Source organism: Apium graveolens, chromosome 8 (assembly GCF_009905375.1).
Source record: "Apium graveolens cultivar Ventura chromosome 8, ASM990537v1, whole genome shotgun sequence".
Classification (NCBI taxonomy): Eukaryota; Viridiplantae; Streptophyta; class Magnoliopsida; order Apiales; family Apiaceae; genus Apium; species Apium graveolens.
The window spans coordinates 115,579,084-115,599,342 of NC_133654.1; the positions used below are offsets into that span (position 1 = coordinate 115,579,084).

Sequence of the window (20,259 nt, forward strand, 5' to 3'; positions counted from 1 at the left end):
TTTCTTTTTTTGTATAATTTCAACCAGGAATCCATTCGACCAGGATCCTGGTCGAATTATGGTCCCAAAACTCCCGGTCGAAGCTCCTTTCGGTCAGGATGATTTGATCAGAATCCTGACCGAATTAAACTCCCATGTTTTCTGATCGTGCATAGTTTTGACCAGGGTGATTCGATCAGAATCCTAATCGAATTTTGGTCAGGATTTATTGTAAAATCAGATTTTGACTGAATGAAGGCCCAATATTTTCTGCTCGTGGAAATTTCGATCAGGAACGCTCGATCAGAATTTCTGATCGAATTTTCGGTCAAGACCTGGTGCTTATCCCATTTTCTGACCGAATTAAGGATCATTATTTTACGATCGAATGTTTTTTCGACCAAGATCCTTCGACTAGGATTTGGACAAAATTTCAGTCAAAATTTTAAAATTTTTGATCGAATTACACCTCTATATTTTCTGGGCGTGATGTTTTCCGAGCTGATGCTTTCGATCAGGAATTAAATCAGAATCCTGACCGAATTTAGGTCAAGATTTTAATTCTTGATTTGATTTTAATTAGGCCGGGCTTTTCATTCATGGGCTTTTTACTGGGGCCCCCTTTTTTCCATGGGCTTTCCTTTTTTTGGCCCATTTTTTCCTGGGCTTTCCTTTTTTTTGGCCAATTTTTTCCCGGGCTTTCCTTTTAGCCCATATTTTATTCCAGCATATTCTGGAAACTATAAATATATTATTATTATTATTATTATTATTATTATTATTATTATTTTTTGATTTATCCAGGAGACTTCTGGAACTTTCTTGATTTTGGGCCCAAGCCTTTGGGCTGGGCTTTTAACCGGTTATAACTGGTTGGCCTGCCTTTTTTACCGGCCCAGTGACCTGTTGGGAGTCCTATATAAGAGTGGGGGGAGTGAAGTGGTTTCTCACACTTCACTTTCTAATTTCCAAACTCTCCTCTCAAAACCTCTCTCTCCATCCTTAAAGCTTTTTCCGGTGAAATCATCCTTTTCCGGCCTCCTCCTTCCTCCGCTTCAAGCTTTACTCCAACCTCCATTAATGGCTGACAAAGGTTCAGAAAGGGCAGCGAAGATTACTTCAACATCTAAGAGAGGTAACGACATCGAAATTCGCTCTTCTTATATGTCGTTGATAGATATGATTAATACTAGGGGAGACGAATACCCGTATAACGCTCATTTAGATTCCTTTGATTATTATAACAAATGATATAAGGCATATGCTATTAACGAACTTAACACGACTTATAACGTTCGCCTTCCCCTTTGGATAGTTCCTGCTGAAGGTGGTGATCGTACATGCCACTGGAAGCCTGACACTTTATTTGTTTATATTGATGCCCTTACCGCGAGGCTAAGGTTTCCTTTTCATGAGTTCATTCCCAGATTATTAGCTGATTTGAAAATCAATCCTTACCAACTTCCCCCAAATGCATGGAGAAATCTCCTTTGTTTCATGGTTTTATGCCTTATGAGTGGTTTTCCTCTTTCGGTAGCTGTGTTTAGAAAAAAAATTCAATGCTATAATAGTGCCCAACCCGGTTGGGTTTTATATTAGAAAACGACCCAAGGTCTCCACAAATCTTCAACAGTGCTTCAATCCCTGATAATAACCAGCACTAGAGGGATAGTTTTGTGGGCTCAGATGGGAGAATGGTGACTGGGGCATACTCTTTAGATCCTCCTTCGGGAAGGTCAGTGATGGCAGCCCTAAAACCATCCACCCATCTCCCGAGGAAACTATCATATATAATGAGCTTATAAAGGATAATGACCAGACTCCCAACTGGACTTTGTTAGAGGAATTTTCTTTGATTCAAGTGGGACTTTCCTCAGTCTTTACGCAGGGTACTTCTTTTCTTCCCTTCCCATATTTTCTTCTTTTTCATGCACTATTGACACCTCTTATCTTTGTTTTTCCCTTGTTTTTGGAGCCGCTAAGGAAATCAACAATGAGAACTTGCCTGTTGTTGAGGAAACAACAAGAATGAAAAAGGCTCGGCTTGCGGGGTTGGACCCCCGTGGTAAGGTAATGGAGCCAAGCTTTATGAAGAAATATAAAGAGCCCATGGTGGAGGCTTCTTCTGGGGAGACTGAAACCCAAGATGCTCTTGCTTCTATAGCTACTTGTGCTTTCCAGCCTCTCTGGGGATTCCGTCGAGGGGATACCGTGGTTGGTTCCCCACAAAGCACGCATGTGATTGGTCCTATCACTCTGTGATCCCTAAGGACTTCACTAATATTGTGACTGGTCCAGATTTGGAAAGGATAAAACTTATGGGTGCCCAATCTCTAGCCTCGGTAAGAGTCTTCCATTTTTAACTCCTCCTTTTTTACATATACTAGCTTACGGCCCGTGCGATGCACGGGTCTTGGTTAGTATTTATATATTTTAAATTTTTTATATAATTTTATTAAAATTTAATATAAATAATTAAATAATATATAATAGTTATATATTTATAATTTCAAGTTAAGTTCAAATAGTATAAATAGTATATGATTGATGAGATCTTATTCGTATATAACAATGTAAATGTTATTGTTGGTGAGTGAGATTCGAATATGAAAACTTATACATATCTTTATAAATAATATAAATATTTGTTATTAATGGGATTCGAACTTGAGAACTTTTATGTATATTTATAAATAATAATATAAATGTTTGTTGTTGACAAGATTCGAACCTGAGAACTCGTGGAGTGTATTTTTTTAGTATTTCGATTTAACGACTATGATTATTTGATGAAGAAGATCTGACGGTCGTGATAGAAAGGGATAACCAAAATGAGGGGTTAACCAAACTATAAATTATACCGCATTCCGGCTATTATAGTATAATATGCACATCTTAATAAATATTTATATATTTTCATTTCTATTTTATATAATGTTATTATAGTTCTTTATAAATAATTAAATACTAAATAATGATTATATAATTATAATTTCATGATGTATAATTTAAGTTAAGTTCAAATAATATAAATAGTATATGATTTATGAGATCTTATTCATAAATAAAAATATAAATGTTTGTTATTGGTGAGATTTGACCTGAAAACTTATATATATTTTTATAAATAATAATTTAAATATTTGTTGTTAAAGAGATTCGGCGGGATTCGAACCTGAGACCTTGTGTACTATATTTTTTTAGTATTTTGATCTAACGGCTCTGATTATTTGATGAAGAAGATCCGACGGTCATGATGTAAAGGGATAACCAAAATGAAGGTTAACCAAACTACAAATTATACCCCATTCCGGTTATTATAGTATAGTATAGAAGATACTTGTAACATTCTTTTGTCTTACACCCTTTATTTATCATTTTGTTTCAGTCCAATGCTTATTTCCAAGCGGCTGTTAGGCAAGCCGAGTCCTGGAAGAAAGCCTCGGATAACGCCCTCAGGAGGCAACAGAGGAAGTATGATGTGTTTGAGAAGAAGATGAAGCACAAGGAGGAGGAGCTAGGGGAGGCTAATACCGAGCTAGTTACTCCGAAGGCTGAGAAGGACATAATCATTGATGCTTACCTGGACACGGATGAGTTTGCTTAGTCCATGAGGGTTAGGGATAACACAGTGTTCCCTGGGTTTTTCAGGACTGGCTGGGACACGGCCCTCGGGACCGTGAATGAGGCTTGTCTCGATATTAACCCGACGAACTATGTGTGCCCCGATGATGAGACCTTACTACAGAGGTTCCGTACCCGTGTAGTTATCTCGGATGATGTTCCTCAGGATCAGCTTCTTCCCCCTCCAGAGTCGTCTTCCAGACCTGCTGCAACGGATCTTAGCTCTTCTTCTACCGAGACTGGCACTGCTGAGATATCGCGTGAGAGCGGACGGGATGACGACATGGATGCCGATGGCACTTCTACTCCTTAGAGTTTTCATTGGCCCTACGAGGCTTTGTTATTTATGATCAGAACTTGTAAAAGTCTCTTTATTTATCGAACTTTACATTTTTATATCCGAATTTATGCACTTAGTTTTATTTATAATAACTTTGTGTGATGTATGAACTTAGTACCATATATCGAAAACTTCATGAATTTCATAAACTCTTGAGATTCATCCCTTACATAAGTCTTGGTAAAACTAAAACATAAAATAATAGCCTTGTAACACTAAAACATAAAATCCTAAGTGAGCAAAGCTTCAAGGTGCTTTTTAACCTATTTTCCAAGTGATAATCTTGCTCATCAGGCTTATACGTAGTAGACTTTCAGGTTCTGCGCGTGCCAAGTCCTTGGTACTTCAAAGCCATCAATAGTTTTCAGCCTGTACGATCCTCTTCCTTGAATACTTTTGATCTTGTATGGCCCTTCCCAATTTGGGGCAAGCTTTCCTTTCTGCCCTACACCGGAAGCTTCCAATTTTCTTAGAACCAAGTTACCTTGTTTGAAGAACCTTTCTTTCACCCTTAAGTTGTAGTAGAAAAAAGCTTTTTTCTGATATTCCACTATCTTGGCATGTGCCTCATCTCATACTTCATAAATTAGATCCAGGTCTAGCCTTTGCCCTTCCTCATTTTCTTCAGCATTGTATGCTTGGATTCTGGGAGATGAGTGCGATATTTCCACTGGAACAACTACCTCCGCTCCATATGCCAACATAAAGGGTGTCGCTCCGGTAGTGACTCTACAAGTGGTTCGATAAGCCCAAAGTATTGGGAGTATTTCATCCACCCAATTATTCCTAGATTTTTCAATCCTCTTCTTTAGCCCATCTAGAATTATATGACTTGCCACTTCCGCTTTCCCGTTGGCTTGTGGATGAGCTACGGAGGTAAACCGCAACTCGATCTCATTCTCCTCGCAATACTTCCTGAACTCTTCATTGTTGAACTGTGTTCCATTATCGGTGACAGGATATGAGGGATTCCAGATCTGCACATGATGTTTTCCCACAGGAATTATGCAACTTGCTTGGTTGTGATCTTGGATAAAGGTTTAGCTTCAATCCACTTAGTAAAATAATCTATAGCTACAATCAGGAACTTTCATTGTGTAGTAGCCATGGGAAAGGGCCCAAGTATATCCATTCCCCACATGGCAAAGGGAATGGGTGAATTGAAGGAAGTCAGCATCTCAGGGGGTTGTCGAACAACCGGTGCATATTTCTGACAATGATCACACTTCTTCACATATTCTTTGGCATCGACCATCATCTCTGGCCAATAAAAGCCTAAATGAGTTATCTTGTGTGCCAAAGCTCTGCCCCCAAGTGTTGACCATAAATGCCCTCGTGAACTTCTTCAAGAGCCAAACGTGCCTCATTAGGCCCAAGACATCTTAAGTAAGGAACCATATAAGACCTCTTGTATAAAATTCCATTGATCAAGGAGTATCTCAGTGCTCGCATGGCCAACTTTCGCGCTTCAGTTACATCATTCGGGAGCCAACCGGTCTGAATATAGGCTTTGATGGAATCTATCCATGACGCCCCCAACCCTATAGGGGCAACAAGTTTAACATAAATACTTCGTGTTTTCAAAACGCGAAAGTACACACTACCTGAACTTTTCTCTATCTCTGATGAAGCGAACTTAGACAACGCATCTGCCTTAGCATTTTCCTCTCTTGGGATGTGCTCAACGTAACACTCGTCAAACTGAGTCATCACAGCCCTCACTAGGCGTACATATTTTACCATGGTTTCGTCTCTTGCTTCGAATTCCCCCTTGACTTGGGATATTACAAGCTGCGAATCTCCACAAACTTTCAAGTTCTTAACCCTCAATGTTCCCGCCAGGCCAAGCCCAACTATCAAGGCTTCATATTCAGCTTCGTTATTCATAGTTGGGAAATCCAACTTCATAGCATATTCGATCAGAAAACCATTAGGGCTTTGTAAAACCAACCCAGCTCCACTTGAATTTATTTTTAATGCTCCATCAAAATAGAGAACCCGTAATTCCTTGTCCTTGTTCTATCATCCTTTATTATCCTCTTTTCTCTCCATACCCCGAGGTTCAGTATTTTCCTGCCCCCCGACTTCTTGGTTGGGGATGGTACATTCAACTACGAAGTCAGCCAAGGCCTGGGCTTTTATCGCCATTCGTGGATTATATTTTATGTCGAATTCTCCTAGCTCAATTGACCATTTAATCAGCCTTCCACTGGCTTTAGGACTGTGACTTTGGTGTTTTTTGTTATCTTGTTATGGCGTTTGGTCTTATGAATGCAGGAGCTACCTATCAAAGGTTGGTAAATAAGATTTTCAAAGATCTCATTGGCAAAACTATGGAAGTTCATGTAGATGACATGTTAGTCAAGAGTCTGGTGAAGACTGACCACATAACCCATTTGAGGGAAGCTTTTGAGGTCTTGAGATACCATAAAATGATGCTAAATCTTGCAAAGTGTGCTTTCGGATTGAGATCTGGAAATTTTTTGGGATTGATGGTCTCCAAGAGGGGAATTGAAGCAAATCCTGATAAGATAAAAGCCATTTTGGCCATGGATCCTCCGCCGTCTATTAAGGATGTTCAAAAACTTACTAGAAGGGTCGCTGCCTTAGGACGATTCATCTCCAAATCCAGAGACAAGTGCTTGCCATTCTTCAAATCCTTGAAAAAAGTAAAAAAATTCACATGTACTGAGGAAAGTCAGGAGACGTTTGAAGGATTGAAAAATTATATGGTTCAAGCCCCGTTGTTGGTCAAACCATCCTTGAATGAAACTTTATACTTATATTTGGCCGTTTCAGAGAATGCCTTGAGCACCGTATTGGTTAAGGAGGAACTTAAAGTCCAGAAACCCATATATTATGTCAGTATGATTCTGCACGGAGCTGAGTTGAGTTATTCGACTATTGAAAAGTTTACTTTAGCCCTAGTGATGGCTTCAAGGAAGTTGCGTCCTTACTTCCAAGCTCATAAAATTAAAGTGCTAATAAATCAACCTTTGAATGATACCTTTGGGATGTCATTCTTATGCATCTTGATTTGACTGTATCCACTGAATCCATGCATAAAGCTTAGCATTTCATGATCAGCAGTCGCATCTATCAATGTATCTATCCTTGTCAGCGGGAAACAATCTTTCGGGCACAGATCGTTCAGATCCGTGAAATCTACACACATTCTCCATTTTCCATTAACCTTATTTACCATTACAGGATTTGCTAACCATTATATTTCTTTAATGAAACCAGCCTCTAAGAGCTTCTCCACTTCTTGCTTGATCGCTTCCTTCCTCTCAGGGGCAAAACTCCTTTTATTTTGTTTCACGGTCTTTCGATTGGGATCCACATTTAACTTGTGGGTGATCAGTCTCGGGTCTATACCAGGCATATCAGCTGCTGACCATGCAAACACATCACTATTTTCTTGCAAGAACTTCACTAACTTTCCTCTAAGAGGCTCCTCCAAAGATGCTCCAATAAAGGTCACCTTCTCGGGGTCCTCAGGAGCCAAAGGGACCGAAATCAGGTCTTCTACCGGCTTCCCTCATTTCTCATCATTCTTACGAATATCCAGATCTTCAATAGGCAAAATCTTCCCTCCAGCACCATCTACCCTAAGGGAGGCCCCGTAAAAACTCCTTGCCATCTTCTGGTCTCCTCTCTCTTCTCCAATCCCGTTTATGGTGGGGAAACTTCATTACCGAATGGTAAGAGGAGGGGACTACTTTAAAAGCATGTATTCCAGTTCTTCCCATGAATGCATTGTAAGTTGATCCAGCCTTTATCACTACAAAGTTCAACATCTGTGTCGCTTGTCTTGGTTCCTGACCTATAGTCAAAGGCAACTTAATTATCCTGGGGCACTCGAATCCAGCGAAACCATATATCGGCATATCAGTTGGGGTCAGTTGAGAATCGTTATAACCCATCCTTATGAAGGTATCATGGAGTAAGATGTCCACCAATGCCCCATTGTCTACAAGGACTCTCTTCACCGGGATGTTCCCTATTATTGGTGTTATGACCAGGGAATCGTCATGAGGAAATATGACACCCTCTAAGTTAAAATCATCAAATGTCATTGACACTCCGGTTGCACTTTTCAGAGCTTCCCCCACTATGTGCATGACTTCTCTGGTATAGGCTTTCCTTGAGTTCTTAGATAATCTGGAAGCAGTTGGTCTATCAAAGATCGTGTTTATTACTGGCCCTCGGGGTTGAGGTCCTCCAAAGATTGTTTCTATCACTGGCCCCTGGGTTGGGGGTTTCGCCCCTGATTATCCTGATCCTTTCTACGATCATCCTTCTTCCATTATTACTCTTATCTCCTCCATCTCCAGTATACTTGCTCAGCCTTCCTTTTCGAATAAGGAATTCAATTTCATCCTTCAGTTGTCTACACTCATCGGTGTCATGACCAGCATTCTTGTGAAATCTACAATATTTGCACTTATCTAGCTTAGCAGGATCAGCCTTCAAGGGTTTGGGCCAACGAACATCCCTATCTCTCTTGATTTTCATTAAGATCTGGCTCCTAGGGGCATTCAGCTTAGCATATTCGGTGAACTTTTATCCAGGTCCTCCCTTCCTTGGGGTTTAATCAACATCTTTCTCGGTTCTAGGATACTTGTCCTTAGCATTATATTCCAGATCTGTCTTCCACTTCTTACCACCAGCGGGCTCGTTGTTCACCACCGTCTTTCTCATACTTTTCTCCACCTTATATACTTCACGGCCCTATCTTGGAGCTGTAACATGCTTTCAGGGGGCGCTTGGCTATGGACATCTTGAAAAACTCATCTCTAGTTCCTTGCTGTAGCGCTATCATAGCTACCTTGTCATCGAGGTCTGGAACCTTCAAAGCCTCCTTTGTGAAACGGTTCAAATAGTCTCTCAAGAATTCATTTGCTCCTTGCACAATGTTCATGAGAGATGCTGAACTTTTCTCATGCACTATTCCACTGATAAATTGCTTGATAAAATCTTGACTTAGATCTTTGAAGGACCCAATAGAATTCGGTGGCAAACGACTGTACCACCTTTGAGCCATTCCTGACAGGGTTTGGGGAAAGGCCCGACACTTAATAGCATCGTTCACGGGCTGCAACAACAGTGCGTTAGAGAATGTCCTGACATGGTTAGCGGGATCTCAGTACCATCATATGCTTTAATGGTGGGCATTTTAAACTTCCTTGAGATGTGGGCATTCATTATTTCTTCAGTGAATGGTGGAGTTGGATCATCAGAATCTCCTAGGGCAGAAGATCACTTTGATCAGCCCTTGGGACAACAACACTTCTTGGTATTGGACCATCCAGGTCTATGATTGGAAGAGGATCTCTCCGCCTCGGAGGAAGTGGGGGTCTTGGGGTCAGGTGCGCCTCCAGATCGCGCTTTAGCCTTTAGATCTCAGCTTCGTTAGCCCTGATCCTCTCTTGTACTTCTTGGAAATTCATCCCCCGGGTGCTCCTGGGACGCTGATTAGCATCAGGCATCGGTTCTTTACCAGCACGCCTCCTTCTTGGAGTCACATCATCATCCGAAGATTCAGAGTCTCTCTCAGTATAAGGCCTTGAGAATTCTTGATCCTCCGGAATAGGAGCCAAACCACGTATGTAATGAGGCGTCTGCCCTTGTGCTTCACTCCGATTGGAGTGCCCACTCCCTCCAATCTCTGGGTATAATGGCATCCCGTAAGGGGGGGTTTGTGGTCACAATTGTTGAATACTCATACCCAACGGGTTGAGGATTCACAGGTGCTTGTAACTGCTGAAATTGGGGATTCGTCCCTTGAAGAGTAGGAGTATTCGTCCCTTGAGGCCGTGCCTCGGTTGTTCCCCCAAGAGTTCCTCCTTGGGTGGAGGCATAGGTTGAATGCAGGGGTATCTCTACCACTGACGAAATTGGTTGGGTTGTTCCAGCCGGTGTTTGATAAGTGGCATTTTATTCCACTTAGAGCGTCTTAAAATGGCTTAAATTGGTGTGTTGAAATCAAGTATTTTGTGTATTTGTTGCGTTTTTCTAGTGTTTATGCATTTCAGGGTTTTAGTTGCATTTCGGGGGAGGAATCATCAAGAATAAGCCTTGGCATGTGTTCACCATTGCGAGAGGAAAGAAACGGGCAGATTACGGCGAAGAAACGGAGAAAAATCAGAATTTTTCCAGTAGAGGTCTGAGCGCCCGCTCAGCATTGCTGAGCGGCCGCGCAGCAAGCTGAGCGCCCGCTCAGCTAGGCTGAGCGGCCGCGCAGGGTCGGGAAAAAAGACAAATTATTTTAGGACTTCTACTTCTGTTTGGTTTCCAGTTCTATGTAATCTGAGTTTTATGGGACTATTATATAAGTAGATTTGAGACATTTTCACAAGCTGAGCGGCCGCGCAGGGTCGGGAAAAAAGACAAATTATTTTAGGACTTCTACTTCTGTTTGGTTTCCACTTCTATGTAATCTGAGTTTTATGGGACTATTATATAAGTAGATTTGAGACGTTTTTCACAAGTGTGGATTGAAGAAGATTGTGTTTTTACGCAAGGAGCGAAGGAGATAAGGAAGAAGACCGATTTAGCACACCGCAACGAAGAGGGAGCATATCTTCTTGTGATTCTTGTTTCGTTGTAACATTGGATGCTAGTTTTCTTGCTTTGAACTTATTTACTCTTGTGACGTACTCTGTTTTAATATAATTAGTTTAGTTATTATTTTCTTGTGTTTGTTCATCATGATTTCATATGAACCCATGATGACGATAAGTGTTATTGTGGGCTAATCGTGATCATGGGGTTGCAACGGATTTATTATGGAATTCTTTAGTTAATTGTTTAATACTTTAGTGTGTGATGATTGCATGATATCTAGTATTGGTTGTGCATATTCGTCTTATGTGCGTCGCGAACATATAAGATAGGGTGTTAATCTCTTGTGAAGCGACGGTGGATCTTGAGATTTAGAACTTGCCATGCTAGCATAGGTTCATGTACGTTGTGCATGATTAGTGGGTAACTCTAACAGTTTTATTTGCCCTATGTAATCAAAAGGAATAACTTGTGCTTAAATCGTTGTGTTGTCAATTTCTGTAGACATATGGGAACTCAACATAATTGATGACTATTCAACTTCTATCTTAATTGTGGATGCTTGGTAGAATGGTATTAGTACAATGAAAGTTGGCTTTTATCAATTTCGTGTTATTCGATTAATATCATCACTGTCACATGCTAAAGGTAATAACAATGGCTATAGAAGGAAGTAATAATGAAGTTGTAATCTCATGAGTGTTTTATTATTGATAAATTGAAGTGTTAGTTAAGTGATTAATTAAGTAGTTAATTATAGTTAATATTTAATCAACAATTTTAAGTGTTAGTATCTTAACATTGAGAAGTAATCATACATTGGTGAGTGAGTTTAATTAGACAATAATTTAGTCTGAGTCTCTGAGGGAACGAACTAGAAAGTATTCTATATTACTTGCGAACGCGTATACTTGCGTGAATATTAGCGCGTGTTTTCGCCCTAACAAGTGTGGATTGAAGAACATTGTGTTTTTACGCAAGGAGCGAAGGAGATAAGGAAGAAGACCGATTTAGCACACCGCAACGAAGAGGGAGCATATCTTCTTGTGATTCTTGTTTCGTTGTAACGTTGGATGCTAGTTTTCTTGCTTTGAACTTATTTACTCTTGTGACGTACTCTGTTTTAATATAATTAGTTTAGTTATTATTTTCTTGTGTTTGTTCATCATGATTTCATATGAACCCATGATGACGATAAGTGTTATTGTGGGCTAATCGTGATCATGGGGTTGCAACGGATTTATTATGGAATTCTTTAGTTAATTGTTTAATACTTTAGTGTGTGATGATTGCATGATATCTAGTATTGGTTGTGCGTATTCGTCTTATGTGCGTCGCGAACATATAAGATAGGGTGTTAATCTCTTGTGAAGCGACGGTGGATCTTGAGATTTAGAACTTGCCATGCTAGCATAGGTTCATGTACGTTGTGCATGATTAGTGGGTAACTCTAACAGTTTTATTTGCCCTATGTAATCAAAAGGAATAACTTGTGCTTAAATCGTTGTGTTGTCAATTTCTGTAGATATATGGGAACTCAACATAATTGATGACTATTCAACTTCTATCTTAATTGTGGATGCTTGGTAGAATGGTATTAGTACAATGAAAGTTGGCTTTTATCAGTTTCGTGTTATTCGATTAATATCATCACTGTCACATGCTAAAGGTAATAACAATGGCTATAGAAGGAAGTAATAATGAAGTTGTGATCTCATGAGTGTTTTATTATTGATAAATTGAAGTGTTAGTTAAGTGATTAATTAAGTAGTTAATTATAGTTAATATTTAATCAACAATTTTAAGTGTTAGTATCTTAACATTGAGAAGTAATCATACATTGGTGAGTGAGTTTAATTAGACAATAATTTAGTCTGAGTCTCTGAGGGAACGAACTAGAAAGTATTCTATATTACTTGCGAACGCGTATACTTGCGTGAATATTAGCGCGTGTTTTCTATATTATTTTTCTAGTGTTTTTGCATTTCAGGGTTTTAGTTGCATTTCGGGGGAGGAATCATCAAGAATAAGCCTTGGCATGTGTTCACCATTGCGAGAGGAAAGAAACGGGCAGATTACGGCGAAGAAACGGAGAAAAATCAGAATTTTTCCAGTAGAGGTCTGAGCGCCCGCTCAGCATTGCTGAGCGGCCGCGCAGCAAGCTGAGCGCCCGCTCAGCTAGGCTGAGCGGCCGCGCAGGGTCGGGAAAAAAGACAAATTATTTTAGGACTTCTACTTCTGTTTGGTTTCCACTTCTATGTAATCTGAGTTTTATGGGACTATTATATAAGTAGATTTGAGACGTTTTCACAAGTGTGGATTGAAGAAGATTGTGTTTTTACGCAAGGAGCGAAGGAGATAAGGAAGAAGACCGATTTAGCACACCGCAACGAAGAGGGAGCATATCTTCTTGTGATTCTTGTTTCATTGTAACGTTGGATGCTAGTTTTCTTGCTTTGAACTTATTTACTCTTGTGACGTACTCTGTTTTAATATAATTAGTTTAGTTATTATTTTCTTGTGTTTGTTTATCATGATTTCATATGAACCCATGATGACGATAAGTGCTATTGTGGGCTAATCGTGATCATGGGGTTGCAACGGATTTATTATGGAATTCTTTAGTTAATTGTTTAATACTTTAGTGTGTGATGATTGTATGATATCTAGTATTGGTTGTGCGTATTCGTCTTATGTGCGTCGCGAACATATAAGATAGGGTGTTAATCTCTTGTGAAGCGACGGTGGATCTTGAGATTTAGAACTTGCCATGCTAGCATAGGTTCATGTACGTTGTGCATGATTAGTGGGTAACTCTAACAGTTTTATTTGCCCTATGTAATCAAAAGGAATAACTTGTGCTTAAATCGTTGTGTTGTCAATTTCTGTAGACATATGGAAACTCAACATAATTGATGACTATTCAACTTCTATCTTAATTGTGGATGCTTGGTAGAATGGTATTAGTACAATAAAAGTTGGCTTTTATCAGTTTCGTGTTATTCGATTAATATCATCACTGTCACATGCTAAAGGTAATAACAATGGCTATAGAAGGAAGTAATAATGAAGTTGTGATCTCATGAGTGTTTTATTATTGATAAATTGAAGTGTTAGTTAAGTGATTAATTAAGTAGTTAATTATAGTTAATATTTAATCAACAATTTTAAGTGTTAGTATCTTAACATTGAGAAGTAATCATACATTGGTGAGTGAGTTTAATTAGACAATAATTTAGTCTGAGTCTCTGAGGGAACGAACTAGAAAGTATTCTATATTACTTGCGAACGCGTATACTTGCGTGAATATTAGCGCGTGTTTTCGCCCTAACAAGTTTTTGGCGCCGCTGCCGGGGACTCGGCTTATTTGTTTAGTTTATGTACTTACCATCATTGGTCATTAGGACTCAGTGATTAGGACGTAGTAGTTACTTATTTTTTCCGGTTGTGTTTCAGGTACTTTAGCAAGCGTTTATGCAAACTCGTTCTCGTGCTCGCAAGAGGACTTTAGATACAGCTGAGGATACAGACGAAGTTCTTGATATTCCGGAGAAGTTAGATTTTGAGGATTCGGATTCAGGAACTGAGCAGAAAGAACCAGAAAACATGGGAGATCGTATTGTTCAAGCTGATCCAGCTCTTATGGATTTTTCTCAGCCTAAAATTGATGACATTCAGTCAAGCATCCTTCATCCGGCTATTCAAGCTAACACCTTTGAAATCAAGCCAGGCACTATTCAGATGGTGCAGAATTCTGTTTCTTTTGGAGGAGCGGCAACTGAAGACCCCAACATGCACATAAGGAATTTTGTCGAGATCTACAGCACTTTTAAGTATAATGGCGTGACTGATGAGGCTATCAAGTTGAGGCTTTTCCCATTCTCACTGAGGGACAAGGCTAAAGAATGGTTACATTCTGAACCAGCTGGGTCCATCACTACGTGGCAAGAACTTGCGCAAAAGTTTCTGGTGAAGTTTTATCCGATGGCAAAGACTGCTGCTATGAGGAGTGCTCTTACTCAGTTTGCGCAGCAACCTACAGAATCTATGTGCGAGGCTTGGGAACGCTACAAGGAAATGTTGAGAAAATGTCCACATCATGGAATGCCGGATTGGATGGTGATCACAGGTTTCTATAATGGTTTGGGGGCCCAATCTCGGTCCATGCTCGATGCAGCAGCTGGAGGCGCCTTATGGGCTAAAAGCTATACTGAGGCGTATAATCTTATAGAGACGATGGCTGCAAATGAGCATCAAAACCCAACTCAGAGGATGACGTCAGGCAAGGTAGCAGGTATTCTGGAAGTTGATGCAGCCACCGCTATTGCAGCCCAGCTCCAAGCGCTATCAATGAAGGTTGATTCTCTGGCTACATATGGAGTTAATCAAATAGCTATGGTTTGTGAGCTTTGTGCAGGTTCTCATGCTACGGATCAGTGTTCTCTTGTCAACGAATCTGTTCAGTATGTGAATAATTATCAGCGACAACAGCAGCCTGTGCCAGCGACCTATCATCCTAACAACATAAATCATCCAAATTTCAGCTGGGGGAATAATCAGAATGCTATTCAGCCACCATATCAGCAAGGAGTGAGTAAACAGTTTAACCCTCCTGGATTCCAGCAACCACAGCAGTATGCTACAAGGCAATCATATCCTCAACAGGGAAGTGCAGCTGCACCTACTAGTGCTGATTTTGAGGAACTTAAGCTGTTGTGCAAGAGTCAGGCGGTTTCTATCAAGACCTTGGAAAATTAAATCGGTCAATTAGCCAATGCAGTGCTCAATCGTCAACCTGGCACTCTTCCCAGTGACACGGAAGTACCAGGCAGGAAGGAAGCTAAAGAGCAAGTCAAGGCTATTACCTTAAGGTCTGGAAAAGTAGCTGATGCTGAAAAGGTAAAAGACGTAGAAGCTGAAATTAGAGGTGAAGAATCTAAGTAAAAGAAGAAAGCGGCGGAACCAAGGAAGACTACTGTTGAACACACTCTGCCTGAGGCTAATACAGGGGAGAAACAGCTCTATCCTCCACCACCTTTTCCTAAGAGATTGCAGCAACAAAAGCAGGATAGACAGTTCGGGAAGTTTCTGGAGGTGTTCAAGAAACTTCACATCAATATACCTTTCGCTGAGGCTCTGGAACAAATGCCCAGTTATGCGAAGTTTATGAAGACTATTCTTTCAAGGAAGGTGAAACTGGATGACCTTGAAACCGTTGCTCTAATGGAAGAATGCAGCGCTGTTTTGCAGCAAAAGTTACCACCAAAACTGAAAGATCCACGAAGCTTCACCATTCCTTGCACCATTGGCAATCTGACTTTTGACAAGTGACTTTGTGATTTGGGAGCAAGCATTAATCTGATGCCGTTGTCGATCTTTAAAGAGCTGGATCTGCCTGATCCAAAACCCACATACATGTCGCTACAATTGGCTGACCGTTCCATTACTTACCCAAGGGGCATAGTTGAGGATGTGCTCGTCAAGGTGGATAAGCTCTTCTTTCCAGCAGATTTTGTTATTCTGGATTTTGAGGAAGATAAGAAGATTCCCATAATCTTGGGAAGGCCTTTCTTGGCTACTGGCCGTACCTTGATAGATGTGCAAAAAGGGGAACTTACTATGCGGGTCCAAGATCAGGATGTGACCTTTAACGTATTTAAGGCAATGAAATTCCCTACAGAAGATGAGGAGTGCTTAAAATTGGATGTGATTGATTCTGCGGTTACTTCGGAACTCGATCACATGCTAATGTCTGATGCATTGGAAAAGGCCTTAGTGGGGGATTTTGACAGCGATGATGAAGATAACAACGAGCAATTACAATATCTGAACGCTTCTCCCTGGAAGCGAAAGCTGGACATACCATTTGAATCTTTTGGTACTTCTGACCTTAAGAACGCTGAAGGGAAGCTCAAACCATCAATAGAGGAAGCACCTACCTTGGAGCTCAAGCCATTACCTGAGCACTTGAGGTATGCTTTTTTAGGTGATTCATCTACGTTACCTGTTATTATTTCATCTGACCTTTCAGGTAGTGAGGAAGACAAGCTCTTAAGGATTTTGAGAGAATTCAAATCGGCTATAGGATGGACCATATCAGACATCAAGGGGATAAGTCCTTCATATTGTATGCATAAAATTCTGCTAGAGGAAGGTAGTAAGCCAACTGTGGAACAACAGCGAAGACTGAATTTCATCATGAAGGAGGTGGTGAAGAAAGAAATTCTGAAATGGCTAGATGCAGGCATCATTTATCCTATTTCTGACAGCTCGTGGGTGAGCCCCGTACAATGTGTACCTAAGAAGGGAGGTATCACTATGGTCGCAAATGAAAAGAATGAGCTCATCCCTACTCGAACAGTTACAGGATGGAGAGTATGCATGGATTATAGAAAATTGAACAAAGCCACAAGGAAGGATCACTTCCCTCTTCCATTTATTGATCAGATGCTTGACAGATTGGCGGGTCATGAGTATTTTTGTCTTCTGGATGGTTATTCCGGGTATAATCAGATTTGTATTGCACCAGAGGATCAGGAAAAGACTACCTTCACTTGTCCATTTGGCACGTTTGCTTTTCGCAGAGTTTCGTTTGGGTTATGTGGCGCCCCGGCCACCTTTCAGAGATGTATGATGGCTATATTCTCTGACATAATTGGAAATAACGTTAAAGTGTTCATGGATGACTTCTCCGTCTTTGGACACTCATATGATGAATGTTTGAATAATCTGCGCGCCGTACTCAAAAGATGCGTGGAAACTAATTTGGTGCTCAATTGGGAGAAATGTCATTTTATGGTGCGTGAAGGCATTATCCTTGGGCATAAGGTCTCTAGCAAGGGTCTGGAGGTGGACAAGGCCAAGGTGGGAGTCATTGAAAATCTTCCCCCACCTAATTCTGTGAAAGGAATCCGTAGTTTTCTTGGTCATGCGGGTTTTTATCGGCGATTCATCAAGGACTTTTCAAAGATATCTAAGCCGTTGTGCAATTTGCTTGAGAAAGATGTGCCTTTCAAATTTGATGATGAATGTTTGGCAGCATTCGAGACTCTCAAGAAGAGTTTGATCACTGCACCAGTTATTACAGCACCAGATTGGATAGAACCGTTTGAGATGATGTGTGATGCAAGTGATTATGCGGTAGGTGCAGCTCTGGGACAGCGCAAGAAAAATCTCTTCCATGTGGTCTACTATGCGAGTAAGACTTTAAATGGTGCCCAATTGAACTACACCACTACTGAGAAGGAGCTTTTGGCTATAGTCTTTGGTTTTGAGAAATTTCGATCTTATCTGCTTGGTACGAAAGTAACAGTATTCACTGATCATGCAGCTATTCGTTATCTGGTTTCCAAGAAGGATTCGAAGCCGAGACTCATTCGTTGGGTGCTTTTACTTCAGGAATTTGAGTTAGAGATCAAAGATAGAAAATGTACTAAGAATCAAGTAGCTGACCATCTCTCTAGGTTGGAGAATCCCGATTCTACTTCACAAGATAGGACGTTAATCAATGAATCTTTTCCGGATGAGCAGTTGTTTGCAATTCAGGAGGAAGAACCATGGTTTGCAGATATTGTAAACTATCTCGTCAGCAATATAGTGCCTCCTAATTTGACATCCGCTCAAAAGAAGAAGTTTCTGCATGAGGTGAAGTGGTATATGTGGGATGAACCATATTTGTTTAGACAGGGAGCTGACCAGATCATCAGGAGATGTATCCCGTTCTGTGAGACGGAGGGGATATTACGAGACTGCCATTCCACGGTTTATGGTGGACACTATGGTGGTGAGAAGACGGCAGCTCGTATTCTGCAAGCAGGTTTTTTCTGGCCTACTTTGTTCAAGGATGCTCATCATTTTATTTTAAGGTGTGATCGTTGCCAAAGAGTGGGAAATTTGTCAAGGAAGGATGAGATGCCATTAAATGTGATGCTTGAAGTCGAGGTCTTTGATGTGTGGGGAATTGATTTCATGGGGCCTTTTATCTCGTCTTGCAATAATCAGTACATCTTGCTGGTAGTCGATTATGTCTCAAAATGGGTCGAAGTTAAAGCTTTACCGACAAATGATGCAAAGGCAGTGCTAAATTTTCTTCATAAGCAAATTTTCACAAGGTTTGGAACACCTCGGGTAATCATAAGTGATGAAGGATCGCATTTTTGTAACCGTAAGTTCACTTCTATGATGCAGCGTTATAATGTGAATCATCGAGTAGCTACTGCCTATCATCCGCAAACAAATGGTCAAGCGAAAGTGTCTAACAGAGAGATAAAGCGCATTCTAGAGAAGGTTGTTTGTCCGTCAAGGAAGGATTGGTCTTTAAAGCTCGATGAAGCTGTTTGGGCTTACAGAACAGCATACAAAACTCCACTTGGGATGTCACCGTTTCAGTTGGTATACGGTAAGGGATGTTATCTACCTGCGGAGCTTGAGCATAAGGCCTACTGGGCATTGAAGAAGTTGAACCTGGATTTAGATGCAGCTGGTAAGAAAAGAATGCTTCAGCTTAATGAACTTGATGAATTTCGACTTCAAGCGTACGAAAATAACAAAATGTATAAGGAAAAGGTGAAGAGGTGGCACGATAGGAAGCTACATCCAAAGTTATTTGTGCCAGGGCAACAAGTTCTCTTATTCAACTCTCGGCTCAGACGTTTTCCTGGGAAGTTGAAATCAAGGTGGTCTAGACCTTTTATTGTCAAAACTGTGTTTCCACATGGAGCGGTGGAAATTTTTGAGAATGATCCGGACCAAGCATTCAAGGTTAACGGTCAGCGGTTAAAGCAGTACTATGGGGACATGGCAAACCGAGAAGTGGTTAGTGCCATTTTGTTGACTACTTGAGAAGGGTACGAAACGTCAAGCTAATGACGAAAAAGAAGCGCTGCGTGGGAGGCAACCCATGAATTGTTGTTACAGGAACCCTTAGAAGTTAATAACCTATCCAAAAACACAAAAAAATCAGAAAACAGGGGCTGAAAAAAAAAAAAAATTTCCAGTGACCCCCTGAGCGCCCGCTCAGCTTTGCTGAGCGACCGCGCAGCAAGCTGAGCGCCCGCTCAGCTTTGCTGAGCGACCGCACAGCAAGCTGAGCGCCCGCTCAGCCTTGCTGAGCGACCGCTCAGGGGTCGAGTATCAGAATTTTTTTTTACAGTTCAGAAAAAAAAAAAAACAAAAAAACAAAAACACAAAAATAGTTTTAGCCCGTAAACCCACGATTTGTTCCCACTACCCCATCATTTTAACCCTTAATTCCCAAACCCTAATCTAATCCACACCCTATATATACATACACCTATCCTACATATCTCCCACAAAACTTCCTACACTTAAACCCTCTCACAAACATCAAAAATCAGTTCTTACACACTTTTATTCACGAATCAATGGCACCCAAGAGAGCACGCACTATTGACAGCAGCAACACAGTTCCTACTGCTGATTCATCGAGGGGTACTGCTGCAAGGCCTCGGTTAACTGACAGAGCCGCGGAGGAGGAGTACACTAGGCTGTTGGGAAAACCGATTCTGAAGGAGAGGGGGTTTTTACCATCGGGGAGGGATGGTGAGTTGCTGCCTATGATTGCAGAGAAGGGGTGGATAGCTTTTTGTGAGTCACCCGAAGCGGTACCGATGAGCGTTGTTCGCGAGTTCTACACGAACGCGAAGGCCGAAAAGAATGGGTTTTCTGTGGTCCGAGGGCTGACGGTTGATTATCATCCTGCGGCGATTCACCGTGTGATTGGACAGCGA

At 40.9% G+C, this 20,259-nt stretch overlaps 2 protein-coding genes and 1 non-coding gene across 3 annotated transcripts; all 3 read right to left on the bottom strand.

Moving 5' to 3' along the window:
- Nucleotides 1-5,227: 5,227 nt before the first annotated feature.
- Nucleotides 5,228-5,830, bottom strand: LOC141679876 (uncharacterized). Its single transcript, XM_074486248.1, has one exon. The coding sequence runs from the start codon at nucleotides 5,828-5,830 to the stop codon at nucleotides 5,228-5,230; it is 603 nt and encodes a 200-aa protein (XP_074342349.1).
- A 1,724-nt stretch (nucleotides 5,831-7,554) lies between these two features.
- On the bottom strand, nucleotides 7,555-8,067 carry LOC141679877 (uncharacterized). The gene has a single exon (XM_074486249.1). It carries the CDS (start codon nucleotides 8,065-8,067, stop codon nucleotides 7,555-7,557), a length of 513 nt encoding a protein of 170 aa, XP_074342350.1.
- A 6,442-nt stretch (nucleotides 8,068-14,509) lies between these two features.
- On the bottom strand, nucleotides 14,510-14,616 carry LOC141681527 (small nucleolar RNA R71). Its single transcript, XR_012558956.1, has one exon. It is a non-coding gene; the product is annotated as a small nucleolar RNA R71 (small nucleolar RNA).
- Nucleotides 14,617-20,259: the final 5,643 nt, after the last annotated feature.

What these genes read in the sequence shown, in the direction of transcription:
- LOC141679876 (XM_074486248.1), bottom strand. Translation starts at nt 5,830, where the DNA reads ATGAATAACGAAGCTGAATATGAAGCCTTGATAGTTGGGCTTGGCCTG.
- LOC141679877 (XM_074486249.1), bottom strand. Translation starts at nt 8,067, where the DNA reads ATGCACATAGTGGGGGAAGCTCTGAAAAGTGCAACCGGAGTGTCAATG.